The sequence below is a fragment of the Chiloscyllium plagiosum genome, unplaced genomic scaffold, assembly GCF_037043375.1.
Source record: "Chiloscyllium plagiosum isolate Xiang-an unplaced genomic scaffold, Cpla_swu_hap1 HiC_scaffold_18, whole genome shotgun sequence".
NCBI lineage: Eukaryota > Metazoa > Chordata > Chondrichthyes > Orectolobiformes > Hemiscylliidae > Chiloscyllium > Chiloscyllium plagiosum.
In genome coordinates this window covers 27,035,475-27,059,953 of record NW_028270156.1, presented here as the reverse complement: position 1 = coordinate 27,059,953, position 24,479 = coordinate 27,035,475, and the positions used below count along the sequence as shown (strand labels likewise).

The window sequence follows — 24,479 nt, the reverse complement described above, 5'->3', positions numbered from 1 at the left end:
GCACAAAACAGATTCAGAAAGGGTGTTTTCCCTAGCTGTGGGATCCAGAATCAGGGGATACAGTCTCAGTATAAAAGACAAACCATTCAGTTCTGAAATGAATAGGAATTCCTTCATTAAACTGGTGGTAGATCTTTGGAATTCTCTGCCCCAGAGAGCTGCAGATGTTCAAACATTAAGTAAGTTCAAGTCAGAGACTGGTAGTTTTCTAGTTAGAAATGACATCAACGGATATAGGAATAATGAGGGTATATGGAAATAGATGATGAGTCATGATCTCTAATAGCAGTTCAGGCTTGAAGGGCTGAATGGCCTATTCTTACTTTTATATTCTTATGATTATGAACTGGATGCCAAGAAATTCACATGCACTGCTGACTTTTTAAATTTCAAAACTTGTATCACTATGGAGTATTCATGAAATGTAAATATATTAGAAATAGAAGGCTGCTATGGGCCAGTGTAGTGTTCAATACGCCATCTCTGCATCTCAGCCTGTCATCAGAAAATCACAATTTAGCATCAATCGACGGATGGATACATTGAAAGGTACATGGCCTATAGCAGCCATGATTAGGCTTGCATTGCTTGGTTTATGCCAATATTTTGATGCCTCATGAAGTGCCAAGCAAAGTTGTGGAGAGTAAAACAGCCATCCATCCGGATGAAGAGCTCCAGAGAGCCAGGGCATAGTGAGAGGTAGCCTCACAATTCTCACAAGAATGCAGACTCTGTTCTCACAAAATCAAGCCTCTCACCTGTTACAATGGCAACTCTGTGTCACTGCATGTGTTCAAATTTATACAGACTTTTCACACTTCTCTGATGTGCCCTAATTCCATTCCATTCTATTCTTTACACAACTAAATTTAAATGTGTCCCCAGATTCTCCATAATTCCAGTGATGGTAATTCAAAAATTGTGAAATATCACTTCCCAAACTCTTAATAACAAGTTCGACAAACAATTACTTGGAGAAGTGTGGATTGCTGACTTCCACCACATCTCCTCTACACTCTTCCTTTGAAATCTAAACATTTTGTGGAGACAAAGGAACCAGCAACACTGTCCAAGTGAATAATTTTGCAACCCACTCATATCTGAACTCGATCCCATGGCAATTGAAAATTTAGTCTCATATTACCACAGTTGTCGTCATGCATGCAGTAAACATCTGCCAAATATACTCAGAGCTGGCTGATCATGTCAACCAGCATACAATGCCTACTTAGCCATAACATTACCATTCTGAAGCTGCATGCTCCACCTGACATGCTTTCTTTACCTCACATACGCATTCAGTATTAGAAAGGACCCCTTGTCTCCCATTCTCCTCACTTATTTAATGGGATTATCAATCATCTGCAGGATAATTGGTGGCTAATTTATTCTGGATTTTGTTACAATTCTACAAACGCTTGGAGCTTTCTATCAATGTGTGTCATTCTACGAGTGAATAGGGATTTGTGCGACAGGTGCCAAATTATTTCTTTTGCTGACTTCAAGGCTTCTGCAAAAACTAGTTACTCTCAAATATGAATGCACTAGCAAACATTTCCCACAGGATACAACATGATGTGGGCAATGAATAGAGGCCATGAGGAGGAATCATGGAAAGTGGGATTCACTGGCTAGGCCAGCATTTATTGCCGTCCCTAACTGCCCTTGAGAAGCTGGTGGTGAGTTGGCTCCTTGGACTGCTGCAGTCCACATGGTTACCATATGAACTGTTATAGGAGAAAGAGGAAGGAAGGAGCCATCTAGACATTCCCTTTATGGCCGGGCTTGTAGGGAATTCGTAATCCCAGTTTTGTACTGGTAAATACAACCCCGATTTGCCATTCATCAATCATTCCATACCTGAACAACTCAGCACCCAATTGGCTACAATGCAAAAATAAGACCCACAACAAAATAAACATTCCAAAGAAAAACATAGAGAACATCACGCTCTATTGAATATTAAAGTCAAATAATCATCTCATACATTCATCTCATATAGAGCTCCAGCCATTGTTCACGCCAGCAGTCTGCTTCCACTCCTTTTGACAGTGTATTTAGTGGGCCTCCTTTCTCCAGGCTACCCTACCTCCCATCCTGCCAAATCCCAGCAGCTAGAAGATATCTCAACTCTTCTATACATTCTTCAGTAGCATGGAGCCCACTGTTCCCCTGTTGTGCAGTTCTATATGCTCCATAGGTCAGATTCTCTTCAGAGACTCTGAGCAATTGATCCAGCTATTGTGCACCCAACCTCCAGCCCCTTTTGAAAGGTATAGGTTATTCTAAAGCAGTGCAGACTAATTTTAAGTTGTACTGGCCACTCATAATATTGACCAGCAATAAGCAATGTGGCTAGTGCTGGCTGCACAGAAAAGTCATTTAAAAGAGTTCATTAGCATTGGTTAAACAATGAGCATGGATCAATTGTACACTACAGTAACTGTGCTCAAATTCAGGGAATTTCCAAGGCTCTCATTGCTCAAACATCTAGTCAGATCCCAACTCTTGGCTTGACTGCCTAGTAAATTTCAAAGCAAAGCTGAAATTATTACATGCTGAGACTATGTTTGAAGTGCAAATGCACCCATTGATGGTACAAGTTTTGTAGGTTCTCCCAGTACATGGCTTGTCCTCCAGACGTAGCAATATCAAAGATGCATTTACCAAGTTCACTATAGCTTGAAGTAGACAAGATTTTAGGTCTTTAAAGTGATTAATATGAAATGATGCATTTATTTTCAGCGATACAGTGGTTTGTGGTATGGGCATAGTGCAAAAAATGCATCAATAGAAGCATGAACATTCACCTCCTAGTCTAAAAAAGCATATCTTCAAGTAAGTTTCAAAGAAATATTGGGATTTACAACAGTAACACAGCCACGGAGTATAATGTAATATCATGTAATGTTACTTAAGCATATTTGCGGCTCTTCTCATGATTTTATTGTGGAAAGAAGATTAAAAGTAACTGTTACAGAAGTCCAAATTTAAATTAATTAGACTTTTAAAATTACTCTTGCGATGAAACATAAAATGTGCAATAGCTTGATTTGTAATGTGTATTAATCTCAGTTGTTTTAATGGGCAGCAATGTGATTGTCAGATTGTTACAGCAATTTATTTTTAATAACTCAATAAAGCTATTCAAGCCTACTTTTTCAGATAACATCATTTTCTCTCTGTCATCCCTTTTTCTTCAAATATGCATTTTGTTTTCCTATATCCCTCAAAATCTATTACAACATTCATTTGGATCTGTGTCTTCATTTAAAATAAAATTAAAAAATAATGTTCTAAAGTCTACCTGATATCAAGTAAGAGTGGTTTATTGTTAGGGATTAAAGTTGAAAGGTAACAAAAATTGTTAATTTACAAGAAAGAACATGCAAGGTTTGTATACAGGCCTATGAGTCCTCAAAGTCTGAAAAATAGAGAATGTACAGCTGTGAACAGTTTTTCTTTAACCTGTCCATTTTGTTGCAGAATAAAGGATAGTTAATCTGCATTTTAACCTGGATTCTAGGCCCATATGATTCATGTTGCCATTGAAATTGGCTAGAGAAATGACTTTCAACATATTTGTGAAAATTCTCAAACACAGTTAGCTTGCTACAGTCAAGGAGAGAGAGTAGCCAAAGGCCAAAGGTTTCTATGGATCTCTGCTCAGGAATGCTGATGAATGCTTATGTTCTGATTGGAAAGATCAAATTCGTGGATAGTTAAGATGAGACTGAAAGATTTGCCTAGCTTTACTTGGAGAGAAATTTCCAGGAAACTAGCATTTTGAAAGACTGTTCTCCTGTTGAAACATTTCCATGCAGGGTAAGGTGCCATCAGATGTAACCTCTCAGGAGCTTACAGTCATTTTGGACTCTTTCAGGAGAATCAAATGTTTACTTAAAGGACAATTTAGCATTTACCTATGAAATGTGTTTCTCTATTCATCTAAAATTTAAAAAAAACATTTTTTTTGTGGTTTAAAGTATAATGCTTAGTCAATGCAATATTTAGTCTTTTGCTATGGTCAGTATCTTAAAATGCAAATCTTGCCATGTCATTTTTATAGCTATTATCTGGAAGTTCAAATTTCTTTTTATAAATTATTGGATTTGAGCTGTTGAAATAGCTAAATTGCCTTCAAATCCTTGACCTTCTGAACACAAAATCTTATGAAAAAGGAGTAGAAGCTGACCATTTGGACTCTTGAGCCTGAACTGACATTCAAAAGAATCAGGGTTAATCTGTTTGCGTGTTGATTTCCACATTTCCATCTATCCCCATACCCCCGGTAAGTTGTGATACCCTGCCTAACGAGAATCTATCTGCTTCTGTCATTAAAATATTCATTGATCCTGCCATCACTGCATTCTGAAGCAGATAGTTCCAAATTCACACAACCCTCTGAGAGAAAATAATTTATTCTTATCTTTGTCCTGAATGGGAAATTCCAAAGTTTTAAAGAGAGCCCCTAGTTCTGGATTAACCCACCCGAGGAAAAATCCTTTCCATGTCCACTTTTTCAATCCCATTCAGGATCTTACACACTTCAATCAAGTCACCCCAGCCCTCACTCTTCTAAACTCCAGTGGAAATAAGCCCAAACTGTCAAACCTATCCTCATAAGACAACCTACTCATTCCAGGTTTCAGTCTAGTAAACCTCATTTGAACCACCTTCAATGCATTTACATCCTTCCTTAGAAATGCAGTGTTAAAAATGTGATCATACCAATATCCTGTAGAAATGAAGCACATTTATGTTCAATTCCACTCATATAAAGAAGAGCATCCCATTAGCATTCTTAATTTTATACTTTACCTGCATAATGATTTTTGTGACTCATGCACTAGAATAGCTAAATGCCTCTGCACCTCAGAAATTTACAGTTTTTCTCTGTTTAAGTAATTGTCTGTTTTATCATTTTTTCTGTTACTGTGAACAATTTCACATTTTCTCACATTATGTGCCAGAATTTTGCTCACTCACTCAACTTACCAATATCCTAGTTTCCTACTTCTCTTGGTATCATCTACAAATTTAATTACTATGCCTTCACTCCCCTCAGTTATTGATGTAAACTACAAAAAGTTAAGTCCCAGGCATTAACCCTGCAGGACTCCAATTTCACATCCTAACAATGAGGCAAATAAATATATATATATTCTGTTTTCTACCTGGCAGAAAATTTTCTGTCCATGAGCTTTTATTTTCTACAATAACTTGTAATGTGACACCTTATCAAATGCTTTCTGGAAATTCAAGTGCAGAGTGTGTATATGATTCCTCTTATAGACAGTGTGTGTTTGTATTTTAAAGAACACAAATAAAAATTGCATAAACATGATTTCCCTTTGATGAAACAGTGATGACTTTTCCTGAACCCCTTGAGTTTTCCAGGAGCATGACTATAATTGTTTTAACAATCATTTCTAATAAACACCCCCCATGACAAATGTCAAACTAGCTGACCTACATTTTCCCAGTTTCTGCTTCCCTTCTTTCTTGAAGGGCTATATTTGCTTTTTTACAATCTGATTGAACCTTTCCTAAGATGAGAAAATTCTGGAAAAGTAACACAAATGCATCTACTGGCCCATTAGCCTCCACTATCAAGACCCCAAAGGTGAAGTCCACTTAGACCCAGAGACTTGTTAGTTTGCAGCTCCATCAGTTGGTCAGTACCACTTCCCTCGTGAATGTAATTTCATGAAGTTTATTTCTCCCTTCCTCCTATTGATTTACAGCTATTATTGGAATATTTCTTTGTATCCTCTATAGTGAATACAGAAGCAAAATATTTATGCAATTCATCTCCCATTTCCTTATTAGCTACTATTAACTCTCAACACTCCCTCGAGGACCAACATTGCTTTGCTTATTCTTTTCCTTTTTTAGATAACTATAGAAACTCTTACGATCTATTTTTACATTCTTAGCTAGCTTCCTATCAAACTCTAATATTTTCCTCCAGATTAATTTTTAGTCATTCTCTGCCATTTTTTTTCTGAACAATTGTCTGACACCACACATCCTTGAACAAAGATATACTTTTCCTAACGTCTCAAGGACAGGAAAGACAGAAACTTGTTCAATGAATTTCCTTAATATTTTCACTTCCTGGCTTTACTTTATTGCATAAACAGGTGCAAGACAGTGAGCAATTCTTAGATACAGTGGAGAAATCACTAAATCAAGAATAATTAAATATTGGGACACCAAGACAGATATCTTCATATTTCCACGTGAAAATATTTGTCAAATTGCTTACTGAAAAGATATGTTGTGAATAACTCAAAAATTGGAGAGAAAGGTTAATCTAATACTTAAGAGCCAAATTTACCAAAGTAGAAATTTGTCTGGGTCTACCTTCAACAACAGGTACAGCCTTGAACAGGGAGAGAGCGCCCTAACAAAGGTATCACTGGCCATTCCAAAACTGGGTCTAGGACCTCATTAACATTTTATGTTTAAGAAAACAAAACAAATGAACCAAGAGCACAAATGCAAATGAATAAGTATGATATAGTAGTCATTGCTGCAAAATTACATGGATTATGACCTGAATCTTGAATCTCTACATGAGACCTAGAGAGATTTCTCATGCTATCTTCTCAAATTTCCCTCATCACACCTCTATGGCACCCTGTTCATTATGCTCTCAGTTGCCACAGATGGAAGTACTCAACACTGCCTGCATCTCCCAGGATCCCTGACTCCAGTGCCAACTTTCAAGCCAGGTCATGCAACCATGCAATTATTTTCAACTTGGACCTGCCCAGCACAGTTCATGTGAATTACCCCTGACACGTGAATAGAGGAACAGTTGACTGTCACCATGATTGAGGAGAAGAAAGTTCAAATTGACAAGAAGGCAGAAGAAAGTAAAGAAGAGACCACTCGCAAAGAGCGGCAAGAAGAGGAGGAAGTCCAGGAAAGAAAGTTACACCATCAACACCTGCAAAGTGAATGAGGTGCACCCCAACACTAGCATCTCCTCCAAGGCCATGAACCTTAAGAACTCATCCACCAATTAAATCTTTGAACACACCGTGATTGCATCTTCCCTTTTGACCTATTACAACAAGAGCAGTACCAACAGCTCCCGGGAGATCCAGACTGCTATGCATCAGATGGCCAAGCATGCTGTGTTGGAGGGGGGCAAGGTGGTGACCAAGTACATCAACTCCAACTGAAACATCACATTGTACTGAAAAAAATTGTACTGAAATGATACATTGTTTTATCAATGACGACTGCAATCCTCTTCCCTCAGGACAAGCAGAGAAGACCACACCACCAGACCATTGTACCATGAGCTGAGGTTGTCACCCATATCAATACTGTTTCCATGGTCTGGAGAAATGTTCAGCAATGCCTCAAGAAAATCAATAATCCTCTGTCCTCTGCAAGGGCAAGTGTAATTACCGTATCTCTATTACCTCAAACTCATAGAATCTTTGTCATACAACATGGAAACAGACCCTTTGGCCCAACTCATCCACGTCAACCAAACATCCCAATCTGAGCTAGTCCCATTTGCCCACATTTGGCCCATAAATCCTTCCAATTCATATACCAGATGCCTTTTAAATGTTGTAATTGTACCCATCACTTCCTCTGGCAGCTTGTTCCATACGTGTACCACCCTCTGCATGAAACAAATACCCTCAGGTACTTTTTAAATCTTTCCCCTCTCACCTTCAACCTATGGGGGTCTCTAATGTTGGATTCTCTCACCCCAGGAAAAAGACTTTGGTTGGCTCCTTATTCACTCATTCTATCTCTTCTACTGCACATAGCTCCCACCAAGGCTCATTGTCTATCGTCTCACTATGGCACACAATATCTTCCCTCATTCGCTCTCACCTACTCAATACCCCACGCAACTAACTGTTCAGGGTCTCTGCTCTGCCTGCTCACTCAGTTGGGACACTTCATCATCATTTCTAACATAATCAGAGGTAGTAGCTGTGCCAGCCACTTTGATCTCATTCAATCACTTCCTTTGTCTCATGGCAAGAGAAAAAGGTTTACAATTAGGAGTAACAAGTCAAGAAGAGTGGTGGGGTGCTTAATATTCATCTCCTCACCCTCTATAAGGAGAGAATCATGATCCACCAAAGTGATCAGTAACTGACTGGCCATAGTCAAGCCTCTCGTCTGAGACTGGAGGTTGCACTTGACTTACTGTGCCAAGGCCTTCTGAGGAAAAGATGTCTCCCTTGACTTGACTGAGGATTGCTTCATATAGATTTTGAGACATGTCTATTTGGTTGAAGAATGTACAGTATGTTTGCTGGAGATGTTGCTGGCACATATGTATCTAGAGACCAATTAGTTTAACATCTCTCACAGGGAAAATATTAGAAACTATTATGAAAAAAGGTATAGAGCATGCCAGCTGAGTAAGCTCAAGGCAATCAGACAGAGTCAAAGGAAAATCACGCTTCCCCAATCTGTTGGAGTTCTTTAAGGAAGTAACTTATTCAGTGGGAAATGATGGATGTACTGTACTTAGATTTATAGAAGGCATTTCTTAAGGTAATGGTCATTGTGAAAAATAAAAGCTCAAGATGTGGGGTAGCACATTGGCGTGGCAAGAAGCTTGGCTGTTTAACAGGAAGCTGACAGTAGGCAGAAATGTGTCTTTTTCAATTGGCAAGATACAATGAGTGATGTGCCAGAGGGGCTGGTGCTAGGATCTCAACTGTTCACAATGTATAAACGTGACCTAAATGAAAGGATAGAAGGAACCATTGCTGAATTTGCTGAAAATTGCGAAGTAGGAAAGTAAGTTGTGAAAAGGACGTAAGGAGGTTACAAAAAGATATAGTTAGCTTAAGTGAATTGGCAAACATGTGGTAAGTGGAGAATCGCATGGGAAATGGAGAATCGCTGGACATGAGGAATGAAAAAGAAGCATATTAGCTGAGCTCTGAGTTCCAGAAGGATCTTGTCTTTGTGAAGGAATCATAAAAGATTAGTATGTAGGAGCAGCCAGTAATTAAGAAAGCTAATAGAATTGTATCATTTATCATGAAAGAAATGGAATATCAAAGTAAGGATGTTATACCTCAGTTATACAGAGCACTGATGAGACCACATCTGGAGTATGTGTGCAATATTAGACATCTCATTTAAGGAAGGACGTAAATGCTTTGTAGGCAGTTCAGAGATTTTACAGACTAATATCTGGACTGACTTGTGAGGAAAGGTTGGACAGGCTAGGTTTGTATCAAATAGGAGAAAGTGAGGACTGCAGATGTTGGAGACCAGAGTTGAAAAATGTGATGCTGGAAAAACACAGCAGGCCAGGCCGCATCCGAGGAGCAGGAGAATTGATGTTTCGGGCATAAGCCCTTCTTCAGGAAAGAGGCTGGTGTGCCAAGTGGGCTGAGATAAAAGGTAGGGGGGAGGGAATTTGGGGGAGGGGCGCTGGGAATACGATAGGTGGAAGGAGGTGAGGGTGAGGGTGATAGTCCGGAGAGGGGGTGGGGGCGGAAAGGTCGGGAATAACATTGCAGGTCAAGAAGGTGGTGCTGAATCCGGAAGTTGGGACTGAAATAACGTGGAAGGGAGGGGAAATGAGGAATCCCCAGCTTCCTCATTTCCCCTCCCCCCATCTTATCTCAGTCCCAACCCCTGGATTCAGCACCGCCCTGTTGACCTGCAGTCTTCTTCCAGACCTCTCCGCCCCCACCCTCTCTCCGGCCTATCACCCTCACCCTCACCTCCTTCCACCTATCGTATTCCCAGCACCCCTCCCCCAAATTCCCTCCCCCTACCTTTTATCTCAGCCTGCTTGGCACACCAGCCTCATTCCTGAAGAAGGGCTTATGCCCACAGGGTAGGCTTGTATCTGCTGGATTTTAGAAGAGAAATAGATGACCTGATTAAAACCAAGGAAGAATCATGTCAGAGTGGATATCGAAAGGATATTTCTTCTTATGTGAAAATATCGAACTCGTGTTGCCCATTTAAAACAGAGATGCGGAATAAAAATTCTGTCAGAGTTGTGAGTATTTGGGAACAAAAACTGAAAGAACTGCGGATGCTGGAAATCAGAAGCAAAAACCGGATTGAGTCATAGAGTCATCGAGTCATAAGGCACGGAAACAGACCATTCGGTCCAACCAGTCCATGCTGACCATAATCCCAAACTAAACTAGTCCCACCTGCCTGCACTTGGCCCATATCCCTCCAAACATTTCTTATTCATTTACTTATTACTGGAAATCTCAGCAGGTCTGGCAGCATTTGTAAAGAGAAATCAGTATTAATATTTTGGATCCAGTGACCCTTCTTCAGAATGGTAGATAGATTGTGGTTAAGCAAAACGAATGAAAGATTATCAAGGGTAGGCAGGAATGCTGATTTCAGGTTACAGTCAGTTCAGCAGTAACCTTATTAAACAATGAAGCAGGCTCGTGGTGCTAAATGGCCAATTATACTCTTAATTCAAATGTATGTTAATATCGATTCATTTCCCTCACTGTCAGTAGCCTGAAAGTGAACCTCTGAAGGGGATTGGAGTGAGCAACTGAAAGCAGTTGTGATGACTCTGGGATGAACACATTTGCTCCTCTAGCCTCCACAATGAGATATTATGACAACGTCTTCAAAAGGAATATGTTTTTGATTAGGAACTATTGTGATGCCTGAAAGTGTAGCCCTTGCTTGTGACCCACTCCTTCCTCTCCAAAGTCTGTGTGATGTCCTGTAACAGACATTAAACTCTTAGAAACAATAAATTTTGCATCAGATATTCTTAGAGTACAAGATATCAATCCACAAAAAGGGGTTTTGTTTTGCCCATTCTCTAGTCCCCCAGCTGAGTTCATTGACATGCCATTTCTACTTCTTCATTCTACTAGTAGGAGCCTCCATTAATATTCTCAGGGGTTTGCTTAGCCTTTAGGAAGATTAGCATTACTTAGTGGCCTAATAAATTCTGAAATGGTTTAAGGATTTAAGACGTAAAGATGAAATTTGTTAAGCCACTTACTAGAACCAAGTGGAACTAGAAATGGTTCTTAGTGCTGTTGTACCTAGTGTGACAAAAAAACTCATATATTAGCCATTACCAGTTTGATGCTAGATGCTGTTATTTTTGCAGACACGTCACTTGTCCCATTCTTGTAAGCTGTCACTTTTATGATCCACTGCTGACGTTTAAAGAGTGGCTTTTCTTTGCTATTTCTGTGACCTGATAGAAGCCTTGAGGATAATGAAGAGTGTGCCTTCCTGCATAAAGAGGAAAATTATCCAAGTTATTAAACAACATTAATGGGTATGATACAAGAGTAGCAAAGTGTGTGTAAAATGCAATAAACAAAGTGAATTTTTATCTACAGGAAAGTTCCTATAAATCAGTGATTAAGGAACTTGGAACATAGCAACATTGATAGTAGCAGTAGAGGTTGGGACACGGTTCATAAATTATACAGCATTCTCAACTTCATCAATAGGGATAATGGATCACAAAAGCGAGGAAGTTATGTTAAACCTATACAGATCATTAGTATGACCTCAACTGAAGTACTATGTCCAATTTTGGACCTCACACTTTAGGGAGGATTTGAAGACATTGTGACGGTGCTGAAATCTTTGACAAGAATGATTCCAGGGATGTGGAATACCAGTCTAGTGCAATAGATAGTTTCAAAATGTTCTCCTTGAAGATGAAAAGATTGAGAGGACATTTGAAAGAAATATTCAAAATCATGAAGCAAGTGGATAGAATAGCTAAGGAGAAGCTGCTCACATTGTTGGTCAATGTTGGAAGAATCAAGAATCAGAGGACCCAGATTTAACATAATTGAAAAGCTGCTCACACTGTTGGTCAATGTTGGAAGAATCAAGAATCAGAGGACCCAGATTTAACATAATTAGTGAAAGGAGCAATGGTGACATGAGGAAACTTGTTTTATACAGCAAGTGGTTAGGATCTAGAAAGATGGTGGCTGTTCAATCAAGGCATGCAAAGGGGAACTGAATTATTATCTGTGAAGGAAAAATGTACTGATCTGCAGGTAGATTGAAGGGGAATGACACAAGGTAAATTGCTGAATCAAAATGTCAACAGAGGCAAAATGGACCAACTAGCCTTCTTCTGTGCTATAAGCATTCTACAATTCTGATTCCAATCTATGAAACATGACTCAGTCCCTTGGGCTTGTTGATTCATTCAATAAGATTATTAATAGTGATCACTGCTGACTTTACTAGTGAGTCATTGGGGTTCTTCAGCATGGTTTTGATATTTAGCTACCATTCTGGCCTGCTACTTTCAGACAATCCTGGCTAATTTCGGCCATTTCATAAACCAATGAGGTCCATCCAAGGACACTGTTTATACAATATCTGGGATGTTGGCAATGTTGAACAATATCGAATTGCCAGGCTGTAAATTTGCTTGTGGAGCTGGTAGATTTGTTCTCAGACATTTCGTCACCATGTTAGGTAACATCGTCAGTGAGCTTCCGATGAAGCGCTGGTGTTCTGTCCCAGTTGCTATTTATGTGGCTTGATCTGTTGTGGTGAGTGATATCACTTCCGGTTCTTTTTCTGCAAGGTTGGTAAATGGGATCCAAATCAATGTGTTTGTTGATGGAGTTCCAGTTTGAATGCCAGACCTCTAGGAATTCCCGTGTGTGTCTTTGTTTAGCCTGTCCCGGAATGGATGTATTGTCCCAGTTGAACTGATGTCCCTCTTCATCTGTGTGTATGGATACGAGTGATAGTTGGTCATGTCTTTTGGTGGCTAGTTGGTGCTCTTATATCCTGGTGGCTAGTATCCTGCCCACCTGTCCAATATAATGTTTGTTACAGTTCTTGCAGGGTATTTTGTATGTGATGCAAACATTACATTGGACAGATAGGCAGAAGACTAGCCACCAAAATACATGAGTACCAACTAGCCACCAAAAGACATGACCAACTATCACTAGTATCCATACACACAGACAAAGAGGGACGGACACTAGTTCGACTATGACAATCCCTAGCATGGTGGCGAAACATCAGAGAAAAAAACCTACCAGCTCAATGAGCAAACTTACAACCTGATCCACAACTTGAGCTACAAATGTTCTTCAAAATTGCAATTCCAATAGCTTTGGAGAAGCTGGTAGTAAGTCACCTTGTTGAATCAAACAGTGTATCTGCTGTTGGTACATAATGTTGTCAGAGAGGAAGTTTAAGTTTTTTGTACCATTGACAGTGAAGGCATAACAAAATTGTTCCAAATCAGACAGTGTATCATTTGGAGAGGAAATTTTACACAGACTCCAGTTAATGACGTGAAAAATATCGCTTGTAACTATCACGAAGAGTGAGATTTGGTGTATAAGCTCTCAGTGTTAAATAAATTATCTTTTTTATGTATATTAACAGATCGCCAATGGTTGTCAAAGTTCACACTGTTTGTTTGTAAAGGCAGATATGTTTGTGCAAAATGCCTTATTTTACTATGGTGTTGGATCCAGTAAGAACAAAAGTCAATTCCATTATTGTTTGATCTGTAAGGTTGATGAAAGAATATTTCTCCATTTCAGATGGCAGTTCAGCTGTGAGATCATCCTGCATCTGTAACAAAAACTATATGGAAAATGATGTGTACTGTGATAGTCAGAGCAGATGTGAAACAGGTCTACGACAGCAACATAAAATGGGCTTGGAGTGAACTGGCAGCCTGTTATAAATTGTGTCAGTTTTTATTTTACACTGGCTCAAAAATGCTGACATTTTTAATTTAAACCAAATAAATAGTGAAATTAAGAAATGAGTCCCTGAAAAGAATTTGAATGATCGCTGTACAAATTTTAGTGAAAGGACAATTAAATGTAGAGCAAAATTAGATCCTGATTCAATATAAGCCCACTTCATATCCTGGGATAGAGAAATTTCATTCCCATCTTTTTTTATTATATGTTAGCAGTTTTCTATGTTACTGTTCATGGGAAATTTAATTCTTATATTTTTTAAGCTCTATTTTATGGGGTTTAAAATAACATGTGTTATTCAGCCTCAAATGAGGCAAAATGGCAGCATGGACTTGTTGGACTGGATAGCCTGCTTCAGCATAATTCTGATGGTAATCTGGAACTGACCCACCAATGTCTGCATTGTTATGATGCATCATTGTCTGAAGCCAAACTTTAATAGCATTTCAGGCTATATATTACAATATAGAAATTGCTAGAGAAACTCCCCAGATCTCACAGCCTCTTGATGCTCCTGAACTGCCATCTGAAATAGAGAAATATACTTCCATCAACCTTACTGATCTGTGGAGATAAATCAGAGTCAATATTTTGGGTCCAGTGACCATCCCCCTCCAGCAATTTCTGTTTTTGTTTCAGTTTTCTATCATCTGCAGTTCTTTGTTTCTTGTTACTACACAGAGCTTTTTTTTTTCTCAATGCCTATAAATACAACCTGTGAAATAATTTAAGACACTAAGAAATCTGGCTCTTGTGTTACTTTTTGTTTCTTTGGATCTTTGGGTTTAATGAAACAAAAATGTAATTTTGACAATTTAACTTGCTAACAAACAGGGCGCAATATAACATGTTTTTCAGCCTCCAAAGAGACAAAAAAAAGTAGGCCCTCCAATAGAAGATGTGCTCCATGGATGGACAAATGAGTCAACCTTCCAAGATGTTTAATCACTAAAATGGAAAATAATCACTGCAAGATCAAGATCATGTACACCATCAAAGAAGAATTAAAGGACAGTGGATAATTTAATACAAAAACTGAAGGTATTAACATATTCCAGTTCTCTTTCAGAGTGATACAATCTGTTATTACTTTTATGTAATTTACTTTGATTGTACAATTTTAATAAGAAAACGGTACAATTTGGGAAGCATGGATAATTCTAGCTGGTTTGCTTCACAGGCTGAGGAACTTGGATAGCACACACAGCAAAGTAGTTATACCACAGTTAAAGAGTGGACAGGCAGAAAGGGTGAAGGCAGACCGAATAAAATCACCTGCCAGATCGCGCAGGTGTCTCCTGATGCTGTCTCCCTTTCTAACAGATTTTCTCTTTTGGATACTTTTGGGGAAGATGGTTTCTTGGGGAATGCAGTGAGAGCCAAGTTTGTGGCATCAGGTGCATGGGGTGAGGGTGATGTAAGAATGAAAGATTGGTAATACAATTGTAATAGGGGATTTGATCATGAAGGGAACAGATAGACATGACCTCAGGATGATATTTATCTCCCTGGTGTCAGGGTCAAGGATGCTACCGAACGGCTATAGGAAGTTCGGAAGAGGGAGGCAGAACATCCTGAGGTTTTAATCTATGTCAGTACCAACAAGATAGGTAAAAAGAGGGATGAATTCTTGCAACCAGAATATAGGAAGTTAGGAAGTAAATGAAAAAGCAGGTCCTCAAAGGTAGTAATCTCAGGATTACTCCCTGTGTTAGTGAGATCAGGAATGGGAGAACAGACCAAATGAATGCATAGTTGGAAGGATGGTGTAAAACAGAGGAATTTAGATTCTTGAGGCAGTGGAACAGATTTTTGGGAAGATGGAATCTATACAGGCTGAATGGGTTATAGCACAGCAGGAAACCAATGTACAAACAGGGGTATTTATTAGTAATGTGGGGGAGAATTTAAGTTAGAATGGAAGGAGGGATGAGAACCTGAGCAGGGAGACAAGAGTCAGGGAAAGTAAGATAGAAATGAACAATATCAAACTGGAAAGCAAAAGTGGAAGGCAAAGGATACAAGGGCTAGCAGAAACTAGGGTCGTTGTGTAAAACATGTGTAAAAATGTCAAAAGTTAATCTAAAGGCATTATGTTGGAATGCATGGAGCACTTGCAATAAAGTAGAAAAATGAATAGTGCAAATAGTTGCAAACGGATATGATATGATTGTAACTGCAGGATGGGCAAGGTTGGAAACTGAACATCTAATTGCATTCAAACTTTGGAAAGAGCAGACAGATATGAAAAGGAACTGGTGCGTTGTTACGAAAAGATGGAATCAATGCAATTGTGAAAATAAGATACTGATGCAGAAAATCTAAATGTAGAATTAGTCTTGTTAGAGATGGAAATGTGTTGCTGGAAAAGCACAGCAGGTCAGGCAGCATCTAGGGAACAGGAGAATCGACGTTTCGGGCATTAGCCGTAGTCTTGTTAGAGCTAAGAAACAACAAGGTGCAGAAAACATTAGATCGGTAGTTGTCCATCGATCTCCAAAGAGTAGTTGTAAGATAGGGGATAGTGTTAAATAGGAATTATAGAAACATGCAGCTAGGGTTCTACTGTAATCATCAGTGACTTAAATCACATATTGATTGGGCAAGCCACATTAGCAATGCCAATATGATTGATGAATTCCTGTACTATCTGCAAGATATTTTTCCAGAGCAATATGTTGAGGTATCAACGAGGAAACCAGCTATTCTAGATTTGGTTTTACGTAATGAGAAAGGGTTAATTAATTTAAAGCAACCTTGATGTAATTACCTAACTGATCCAGGGGGAGCACTCAAACATCTTTTGATCCTTGGAAATCGAAGGCTGCTTTTCTTTTTATGGATTGAGTTGCTGCTCTCGCAGTCTGAAACCACACCACAGCTTTCAATGGAACTTTGAAATCTTGATCGTCTGGTCTGTGAACATGGAAGAGATCCAACTGGAGACCGCAAAGGTGGTTTAGCCCTTTGTGTACGAATGTGGATTGTCATCTTGTATGGTGATCGACACTTTCTAAAAAGGAAGAAGACAATAAAAAAACTCACAGTTGCAAATTTAAACAAAAACTTTCTACTTTATTTAGCCAGATTCAATGAAACTCCTATTTAATTGTTGTGAACATTCTAATACCATGAAGTTCATTCCATAATCCTCAGAATTTAAGATGCGTTGAAAAGGATTGCAAGTTCACCAGACTGTACAGTAACTTCTGATATAACGCAATAGTTCCGTTCTTGTGCAATCTCATGTTATAAGAAAATTGCTCAATAGCCACGCCATTTAAACTAATGGAGCCAGAATCGCCTTATAGCCAATGCAAGTCAAGAAAGTTCGTGTTCTACAAATAACAGTCTAAATTCTTCAATCATGTTAAAGCCAAATCGCATTGAAGAACCACACGTTATAGCAGAACCGACTGTATAGAAGTTTCTAACCGGTCTATTCAGACATGCTATGTGATGCATCTGGTGCAGACTGACATGAACCCAGGTTTTCTGGTGCAAAGGGACACCATTACTGCACTAATGAGAATCATCTGGAATACTGTGCATATCTACATTCTGCCTGACAAAAAGGCCCTGAGCTTCCAGTTGTCTTCCACTCTAACACACCATCATATTCCCTGGCCAACATCTCTGAGTGAGGTTTGCTGTAGTGTTTCAGTGAAACACAGTGCAAGCTGGAAGAACAACACCTCATTTTCCACTTGGGTCTCTGCAGCCCTCTCGACTCAACATTAAGTTCAATAATTTTAGGGCCTGAACTCTCCCATGTCATAGCCCCCTACCCACACACCAGGCCTTATTATCACATTGTCTGCCATTACACACTACCTAGTTAGCCACTAACAGTCTCCATTCACAGCTATTCACCCTCCTAGCCAGAACGTTATCACTCCTTTGTCTGTCTAACTGTTGTCTCTCTTTGAGCTGTATCCCCACCTATCATTTACTCCTTACTCCCTCTCCCCACCCTACCTTCTGCATATAAACTGACATGTTGCAAGCTACCATCAGTTCTGAGGAAGGGTCACTGGACCCAAAACATTAACTCTGATTTTTCTTCACAGTTGCTGCCAGACCTGCTGAGTTTCTCCAGTAACCTCAGTTTTCTTTCAGCTTGTCAGCATCCACACCTTTTTGCCTTATTCACATGATTAATTAGTGAGAGCTAGTAGAACCACATGTGAAGCTCTGACCTCATGTGAAGTCAACATGTGTATTGATCAAGCTTCTAATAAATGATCCTTGAAGGAAGTACCATGGACTCAAGTGTTATGCTTTTGAGAGACTAAACAGTGCTTGAACTAAAACACACGACAAAACTTGGTGGCAGAGGAAGAGGTTAAAAAGAAAGCAACTTAGTCAGTAGTTTGAAGTAAATATCAAGGTCCATAGAACTAATTATAAAAACTTCCAAGGACTTATCAATAGAGAAAGCTGGAAAACAGACCTAGGGACCAGACAGCAATGACCAAACGCCATGAGCAGTGGATCAGACACAGGAGCATACAAAGCAATGTTCCAGGGCTTAGTGGCTGCTTAGAAGCTGATTTACGTTTCAAGTAGACATTCCAAAGCCATCAAGAGACCACACTAGCATGATGATATTATGATTTTAAGAAGAGTATTTTGTCCTGGTTTTATTTTATGAAGAGAGGTTGGGACTGAAGTATCAAGCTGTCTGTTTTAAACCAAGAAAGTAAACAGCTTGTGAGGCCTTGGGATTTTTTTAAAAGTTGGAACAATAGAAGTCATATGAATGGGTGGAGACAGATCCCCACAGAACCAAGGGTTTTAGGTTAGCTTTAAGTAGTTAGTGTGGAAATTGTTTCTCTCTCTCTCTTTCTCTCTCTACCAGAATTTTCTCACGGTTTCAGCTAAAAGTTGGGTTCTCTTTCTGCTGGCAGAATCACATGTGAGATAACCCGTTTTACTGACTTCACCTTTGCCAACAATGCATCTCTGGGAAGGTACGAGATTGGAACAGTTTTTTTAGTAGTTAAATAATCTATTATTCGTAAAATATTTCAATAGAGTGAAAGTTAAACCAATGCTTCTTTCTTTCGTTTGTATTTTACATAACAGTCTGAATATAGTGTGTTTTGCTTAAAGCCAAGTAGCATGACCAATCAAATTACATCTGAAACACAGTACTTTACACTTGCCATTAACTAAGACAAAAGTTAGACTTTAGGCTATCTCCTTGATATATTTACAAAGAGGTTTGGTTTGGTCCATACCACCAGGCACATGAATGGGACAACTAAATTGTGTACAGCTCTTTCGCTCAGTTAGTTGGACACTGGTTTGTAATGCAGTATGATGCCAGCAGTGTGGATTCAATTCGTGCACCGGTTGAGGTTACAGCATAAGATTTGGGCAGCATGGTGGCTCAGTGGTTAGCACTGCTGCCTCACAGCGCCAGGGACCTGAATTTGATTCCAACCTCAGGCAACTGTCTGTGTGGAGTTTGCACATTCGCCCTGTGTCTGCATGTGTTTCCTCTGGGTGTTCCAGTTTCCTCCCACAGTCCAAAGATGTGCAGTTTAGGTGAATTGGCCATGCTAAATTGTCCATAGTGATCAGGAAGGTGTAGGTTAGGTTCATTAGTCAGGGGTAAATGTGGGTTGGGTCTGGGTTGGTTGCTCTTCGGAGGGTCAGTGTGGACTTGTTGGGCTGGAGGGCCTGTTTCCACATTGTTGGGATTCTATTCTATGAAAAGTAAGATTCACCAGGCACAAAACAGCTCTAATATTTAAAAATAAAAGCCAGAGAAAACAGGTCAGTGCATTACTTTTTGTTATGGGTGCAATCATTAACTATGTCTTAGTAAGTGTTGATAAAAATAACAATATATAAATATAGCATTGTATAAAGTTGTATCCGGGTGTCAGCATATACTTCAATGCTTGCCAAAGGCTAATTACTGAACATGTGTGTTTTAATAGAAGGAAATAAAGGGAGAAACATAAATTTGTTCAACTGTGATTTTTACAGCTGGCAAAATACTGCACTTATGAAGGGTTGTAATTCAAACTGTTTCACTACCAACTATGATTGAAGTTGCAGATCAGACTTATTGAAATCCAAGGAAGATTTAACATTTACAAAAGCAGTATTCAGTTACAACCCCAGTAAAAGAACTCGGTATTTATTTAAGTAGACATTGATGAACCACAGATAAAAGATAAGTAGTGAGTCAGTTTGTAGGTTACAAAGGGAAAAGTACACACAAAAATCTCAATTCACTAACACGGAGAATATATGCCAACCGCCATCCTGAAAAGTCCCTGGTGTTGTGGAAACAAGCCACACAAACATGAAGAATGCTCAGCAGAGAGGGAAATATGCCACAACTATGTAAAAGTTGGCCATTTTAAAACAACCTGTTGTTTTAAAATGCAGATGACAGACAGTCAAAGGAACATATATTTAAAGCAATGCCACATTTGTAGGAGTCGGAAAACCACAGGAACAGGGAAAAAAAACTTTCTTAGGACAAATTAACAATGAGAACAAACACTGGAGTGTTAAACCAGAAGTAAATGGACATCCCACTAAATTTAAATTAGATACTGGAGTCACTGTTTTAGTGCTATCAGACCATATCAAGTGCATAATACAAAAAATTCAAGGTCCAGGTGAATTCTCATCTAAATGAAAAAGATAGGTCATGAAGAAGCTCAGATTAAAAAGGATGAAAAATGCCAGAATCTCTCAATGGCATATAGAATCAAGAATGTTCTCTGCTGAGCAGAAGAGCATGTTTTAAGCCAAAAAATGTTCAAATGACAGAGCTGAATCTTTCTCAGGTGATGTGTGTTAATCAAATAGTTTACTTTGCCTAACCTTTTTATTGAACTGTTCTGTGGTTCAGCCTATAAAGGCAGTAATACTAAGATCTCATCACCTTGTTGAAATATTCAGGATTTGGCATACTTAACAGCCAAACTCTGTTTGCAATGCCCTAAGGTGTTGTTGAACTACATTGCAAGTTCCTGTGAGCTGCTTCTCGAACACAGATACATAGGCTCACATGAAGGATTCAGCCTTATGTCCTACAAGTATTTCTTTGATTAGATTTAGAGGATTTCATATCTCATGCCTGTAAACTAACTGTAAAGGATTAAGCCCAGTAGACACATTTGATGTGTGACCCGCCAACTTTAAAGTATTTAAATGGTCATTGGATAGGCATATGGACAAGAATGGAATAGTGCAGGTTAGAACTTCAGTGTTGAAACTTTATTGCTGGAACAGCACAGCAGGTCAGGCAGCATCCAGGGAACAGGAGATTCGACGTTTCGGGCACAGGCCCTTCTTCAGGCCCTGAAGAAGGGCCTGTGCCCGAAACGTCGAATCTCCTGTTCCCTGGATGCTGCCTGACCTGCTGTGCTGTTCCAGCAATAAAGTTTCAACTTTGATCTCCAGCATCTGCAGACCTCACTTTCTCCAGGTTAGAACTTCAGATTGGTTCCACAGGTTGGCACAACATTGAGGGCTGAAGGGCCTGAACTGCTTTGTAATGTTCTATGTTCTATCAATTATGGGAGGCAAATAAAGAAATTTCAGCCTTTTTCCCCCAAGCATGAAGATATTCATAACAGTAAGCCCTGTTTGATGATTTGATGGTACCCTTCTAAAGCTTTTTGTGCCTAGTAGGTAAAATTTAATTGTATTATACCTAGTCTACTCATACATCCTGAAAGATTTTAGACATAATATTAAAAACTTGAATGAACTAATGTCCATCAGTATTCCTTATTAAGCAAACAACTAGATTAACATCTCTACCACTACCTTTGCAATAGTTGTTTTCAAAGAAAATGAAAAACTGAAAAACATGGCAGGTAAAAATGCCAAAGCTCAAAGTTTTGGCACTATAGGCAACTGACAGACATTATCCATTCTAATTTTTCCTATGGTTTCAACACTAATGATCAGAATCTTCCTGATAGGTGACTGCACCTTATTTTCAAACACTTGCACCTCCTTGATACACCAACTCACCTCAATTATGTTTGTCTTGCAATTCTCCCTTCTCTCATAAGAAACTAGGCACTAACAATTCCTTAATTGAAAGGCAAATCAGTTACTTGGCAGGTGCGAGGCTTCATTTTCATGTGCCTTCACCAACATCTCATTAAATACTGCATGAACAGCATTCTCCTTCACACTTTGTCCACCATTGGCAAGCCATTATATTATGATAGCTGATCTCAAACTAGCACATAATCAACTTCAGCCCTTCAAGCCTTCATTTTGAAGCTCAGAGATAATTTTATCTTACAATTTAAAACTAAACCTTGATCTGATTGTACTTCTTTCGGTAAATCATATCTAGTTAAAAAAAAGTAATTTTCCTCCAGTATTTTTGCTATAACGCTATCAAAAGGCACTACCTCAGGAAATCTTGCTGGAACATTAATAATTGTTAAAAGTTAGTGATTCCAACTTCTAGTTTTAGGTAGCATTACCACAACTATAAGATATAAAGAATGTACAAAGTGAGTCCTCAAAAACTGGCATCAGAATTAAGGAGATGGATTTAGTTATAATTGATGTTTCCTAATACCTAATACAGCTGTCTGGCATGTCTGGCAAAATATGTCCATATCATTATGTAACACTGGCAAATAATGTACCTTAACATTTTATCTTGCAGTTTTCTAATACCTAAGTGGTCAGCTATTGGAATATCATGTGCCATCGTAAACTTTTGTTATGATATCTAGATAGAACTACTACTTGATGGACTATGGCCCATTCCTCACTGGTTGAGATTTGAGATGGTCTACACTTCCCAATTGTCACTTTGTCTTTGAAGTAATAATATCCAGATATTGGCTTTGATTTGGTTTTCTGATATAGATCTCAATTCTGTTACATTTCTGATGAAGAAAGTGGACAAACATGTTAGTCTCATTCTCACAGCTTTCCCCCTTTCCTATCTAATTCTATGAGCCTGAGATCTAGTCACAATACTATCAGGAAATAATCTGGGATATTTTTCTTTTACTTTCAATGGTTGTTTCAATACAGTCAGTGAGGCTTATATTTTTGAACATGGCAGGTTATTCCCCAGGATGAAATGAATTCATTCAATATGAATTTGTGACACTACTCCAACCACAATGGCTTCACTTACTATTTAAATTTAATTCAACTCTATATAACTGAACTGACCTAATGACTGACTATCAACGGATGCACTTCTTTTCTTTCATTAACCTCCCTAGATGATAAATCATACCATCACTCAGCAGCAACACTACCTTAATCCAGTATCTCTCAATATCTTTATTGGTTTGCCTTATGCATTAGAACAATAAGGAAATATTAGTCCCTTTGAAATAAAATATTCTGAACCTCCACTGATCTGATTCTTTTCAGCAATAACTGAGGGAAAGTTTTCTTGACTATCCTGAGACTTTCTTTTTCCTCCAATTCAGGTTTTTGTTTTCATTTACATCTGAACCTTTATTAATTCTAAAACACAAACAGAAAATTGTTGGAAAAACTCAGCTGGTCAGGCAACATCTATGGAGAGAAATCTGAGTTTATGTTTCAGGTTTGGCAACCTTTCCTCAGAGCCTCCTCCACCATTCAATGAGGTCAGGGCTGATCTGATCCTTTACCTGAAATCAGCATTCCTGCCGAGCCTTGATAACTTTTCACTCCTTTGCTCAACCACAATTGATCTACTGTTCTGAAGAAGGATCACTGGCCTGAAATGTTAACTCTGATTTCTCTCCACAAATGCTCCCAGAGTCACTGAGCCTTTTTTTTATTTCTGATTTATAGCATCTGTAGTTCTTTCAGTTTTTCTTCATTAATTCTAGCTGTTAGACTTTACTTTCAGTTTTCTCTCCATTCAATGTTAAATCTATGATCTCAACACATAGATCATGATTGACTGATCAAATGCAGAATCCCTGACAGCCCACCCACATTCCCTCACTGCACACATGTCTATCATCATGCCACTATGTGATGTTTGCTTCCGGAGATAAATGGCTAACAGGCTTTGCCAGCTTGATGCATCATGTCTCAGTTTGCTCCAGAAAGACTATCATTGTGTTGGCAATGTAAGCAAATAAACAAGAAATATCCTAGGAATTGACGGATGAAATCAGTATATTAGAGTATTACAGAACTTTATTGATGGAAGATAATGTGGGAAATATAAAGTTAGGCACTTTGGCAGGAAGAATAGAAGAGCTGAATTCTATATAAATGGAGAAAGACTGCAGAAAGCTACAACACAAAAAGATTGAGAGTTCTCATGCATAAATCACAAGACATGGTTAGTTTACAAGTTCATCAGGTAAGAAGGAACAAAAATGGAATACTGCTTTTTATTTCAAAGGCAATGGAGTATAAAAATAGGGAAGTATTGTGAAAATTATACAAAGCATATACACCTAGAATACTGTGAACAGGTATTGGAGACAGTTGGGAGAGGATTCGCTCAGTCAAACCTGGATATGGAGGGTCCATCTTATGAAGCAAGAGGGTGTATCTCCATTAATTGGAATTTAGAAGAATAAAAGGCAACCTTAGTGAAACATATAACATTCTTAGAGGACTTCACAGGGCGAATGAGACTTGTGGGCAAGTCTCATACAAGAGGACACAATCACTGATTTAAGTAAGAGATGAAGAAGAATTTATTTTCTCAGAAGGTAATGAATCTATGGGCAAAGGAACTTGATGAGCTGTAAGATACTATGAAGGTTCAACAGTATT

At 38.8% G+C, this 24,479-nt stretch overlaps 1 protein-coding gene across 2 annotated transcripts in view; it reads right to left on the bottom strand.

Annotated features, from left to right (window-relative positions):
• The window catches only part of LOC122557702 (doublecortin domain-containing protein 1-like), a 554,199-nt gene that overhangs the window by 470,862 nt on the left and 58,858 nt on the right, over window positions 1–24,479 (bottom strand). For both annotated transcript variants that reach the window (XR_015760126.1, XM_087996361.1), the window contains exons 3-4: window positions 16,498–16,740; window positions 11,088–11,247 (exon numbers count right to left, since the gene is read on the bottom strand). Coding sequence is in view for 1 of the 2 variants with exons in the window: in XM_087996361.1 (XP_087852487.1) it covers window positions 11,088–11,247; window positions 16,498–16,740 (403 nt within the window). In the remaining variant the exon portion in view is untranslated. The remainder of the gene's footprint in view (window positions 1–11,087; window positions 11,248–16,497; window positions 16,741–24,479) is intronic.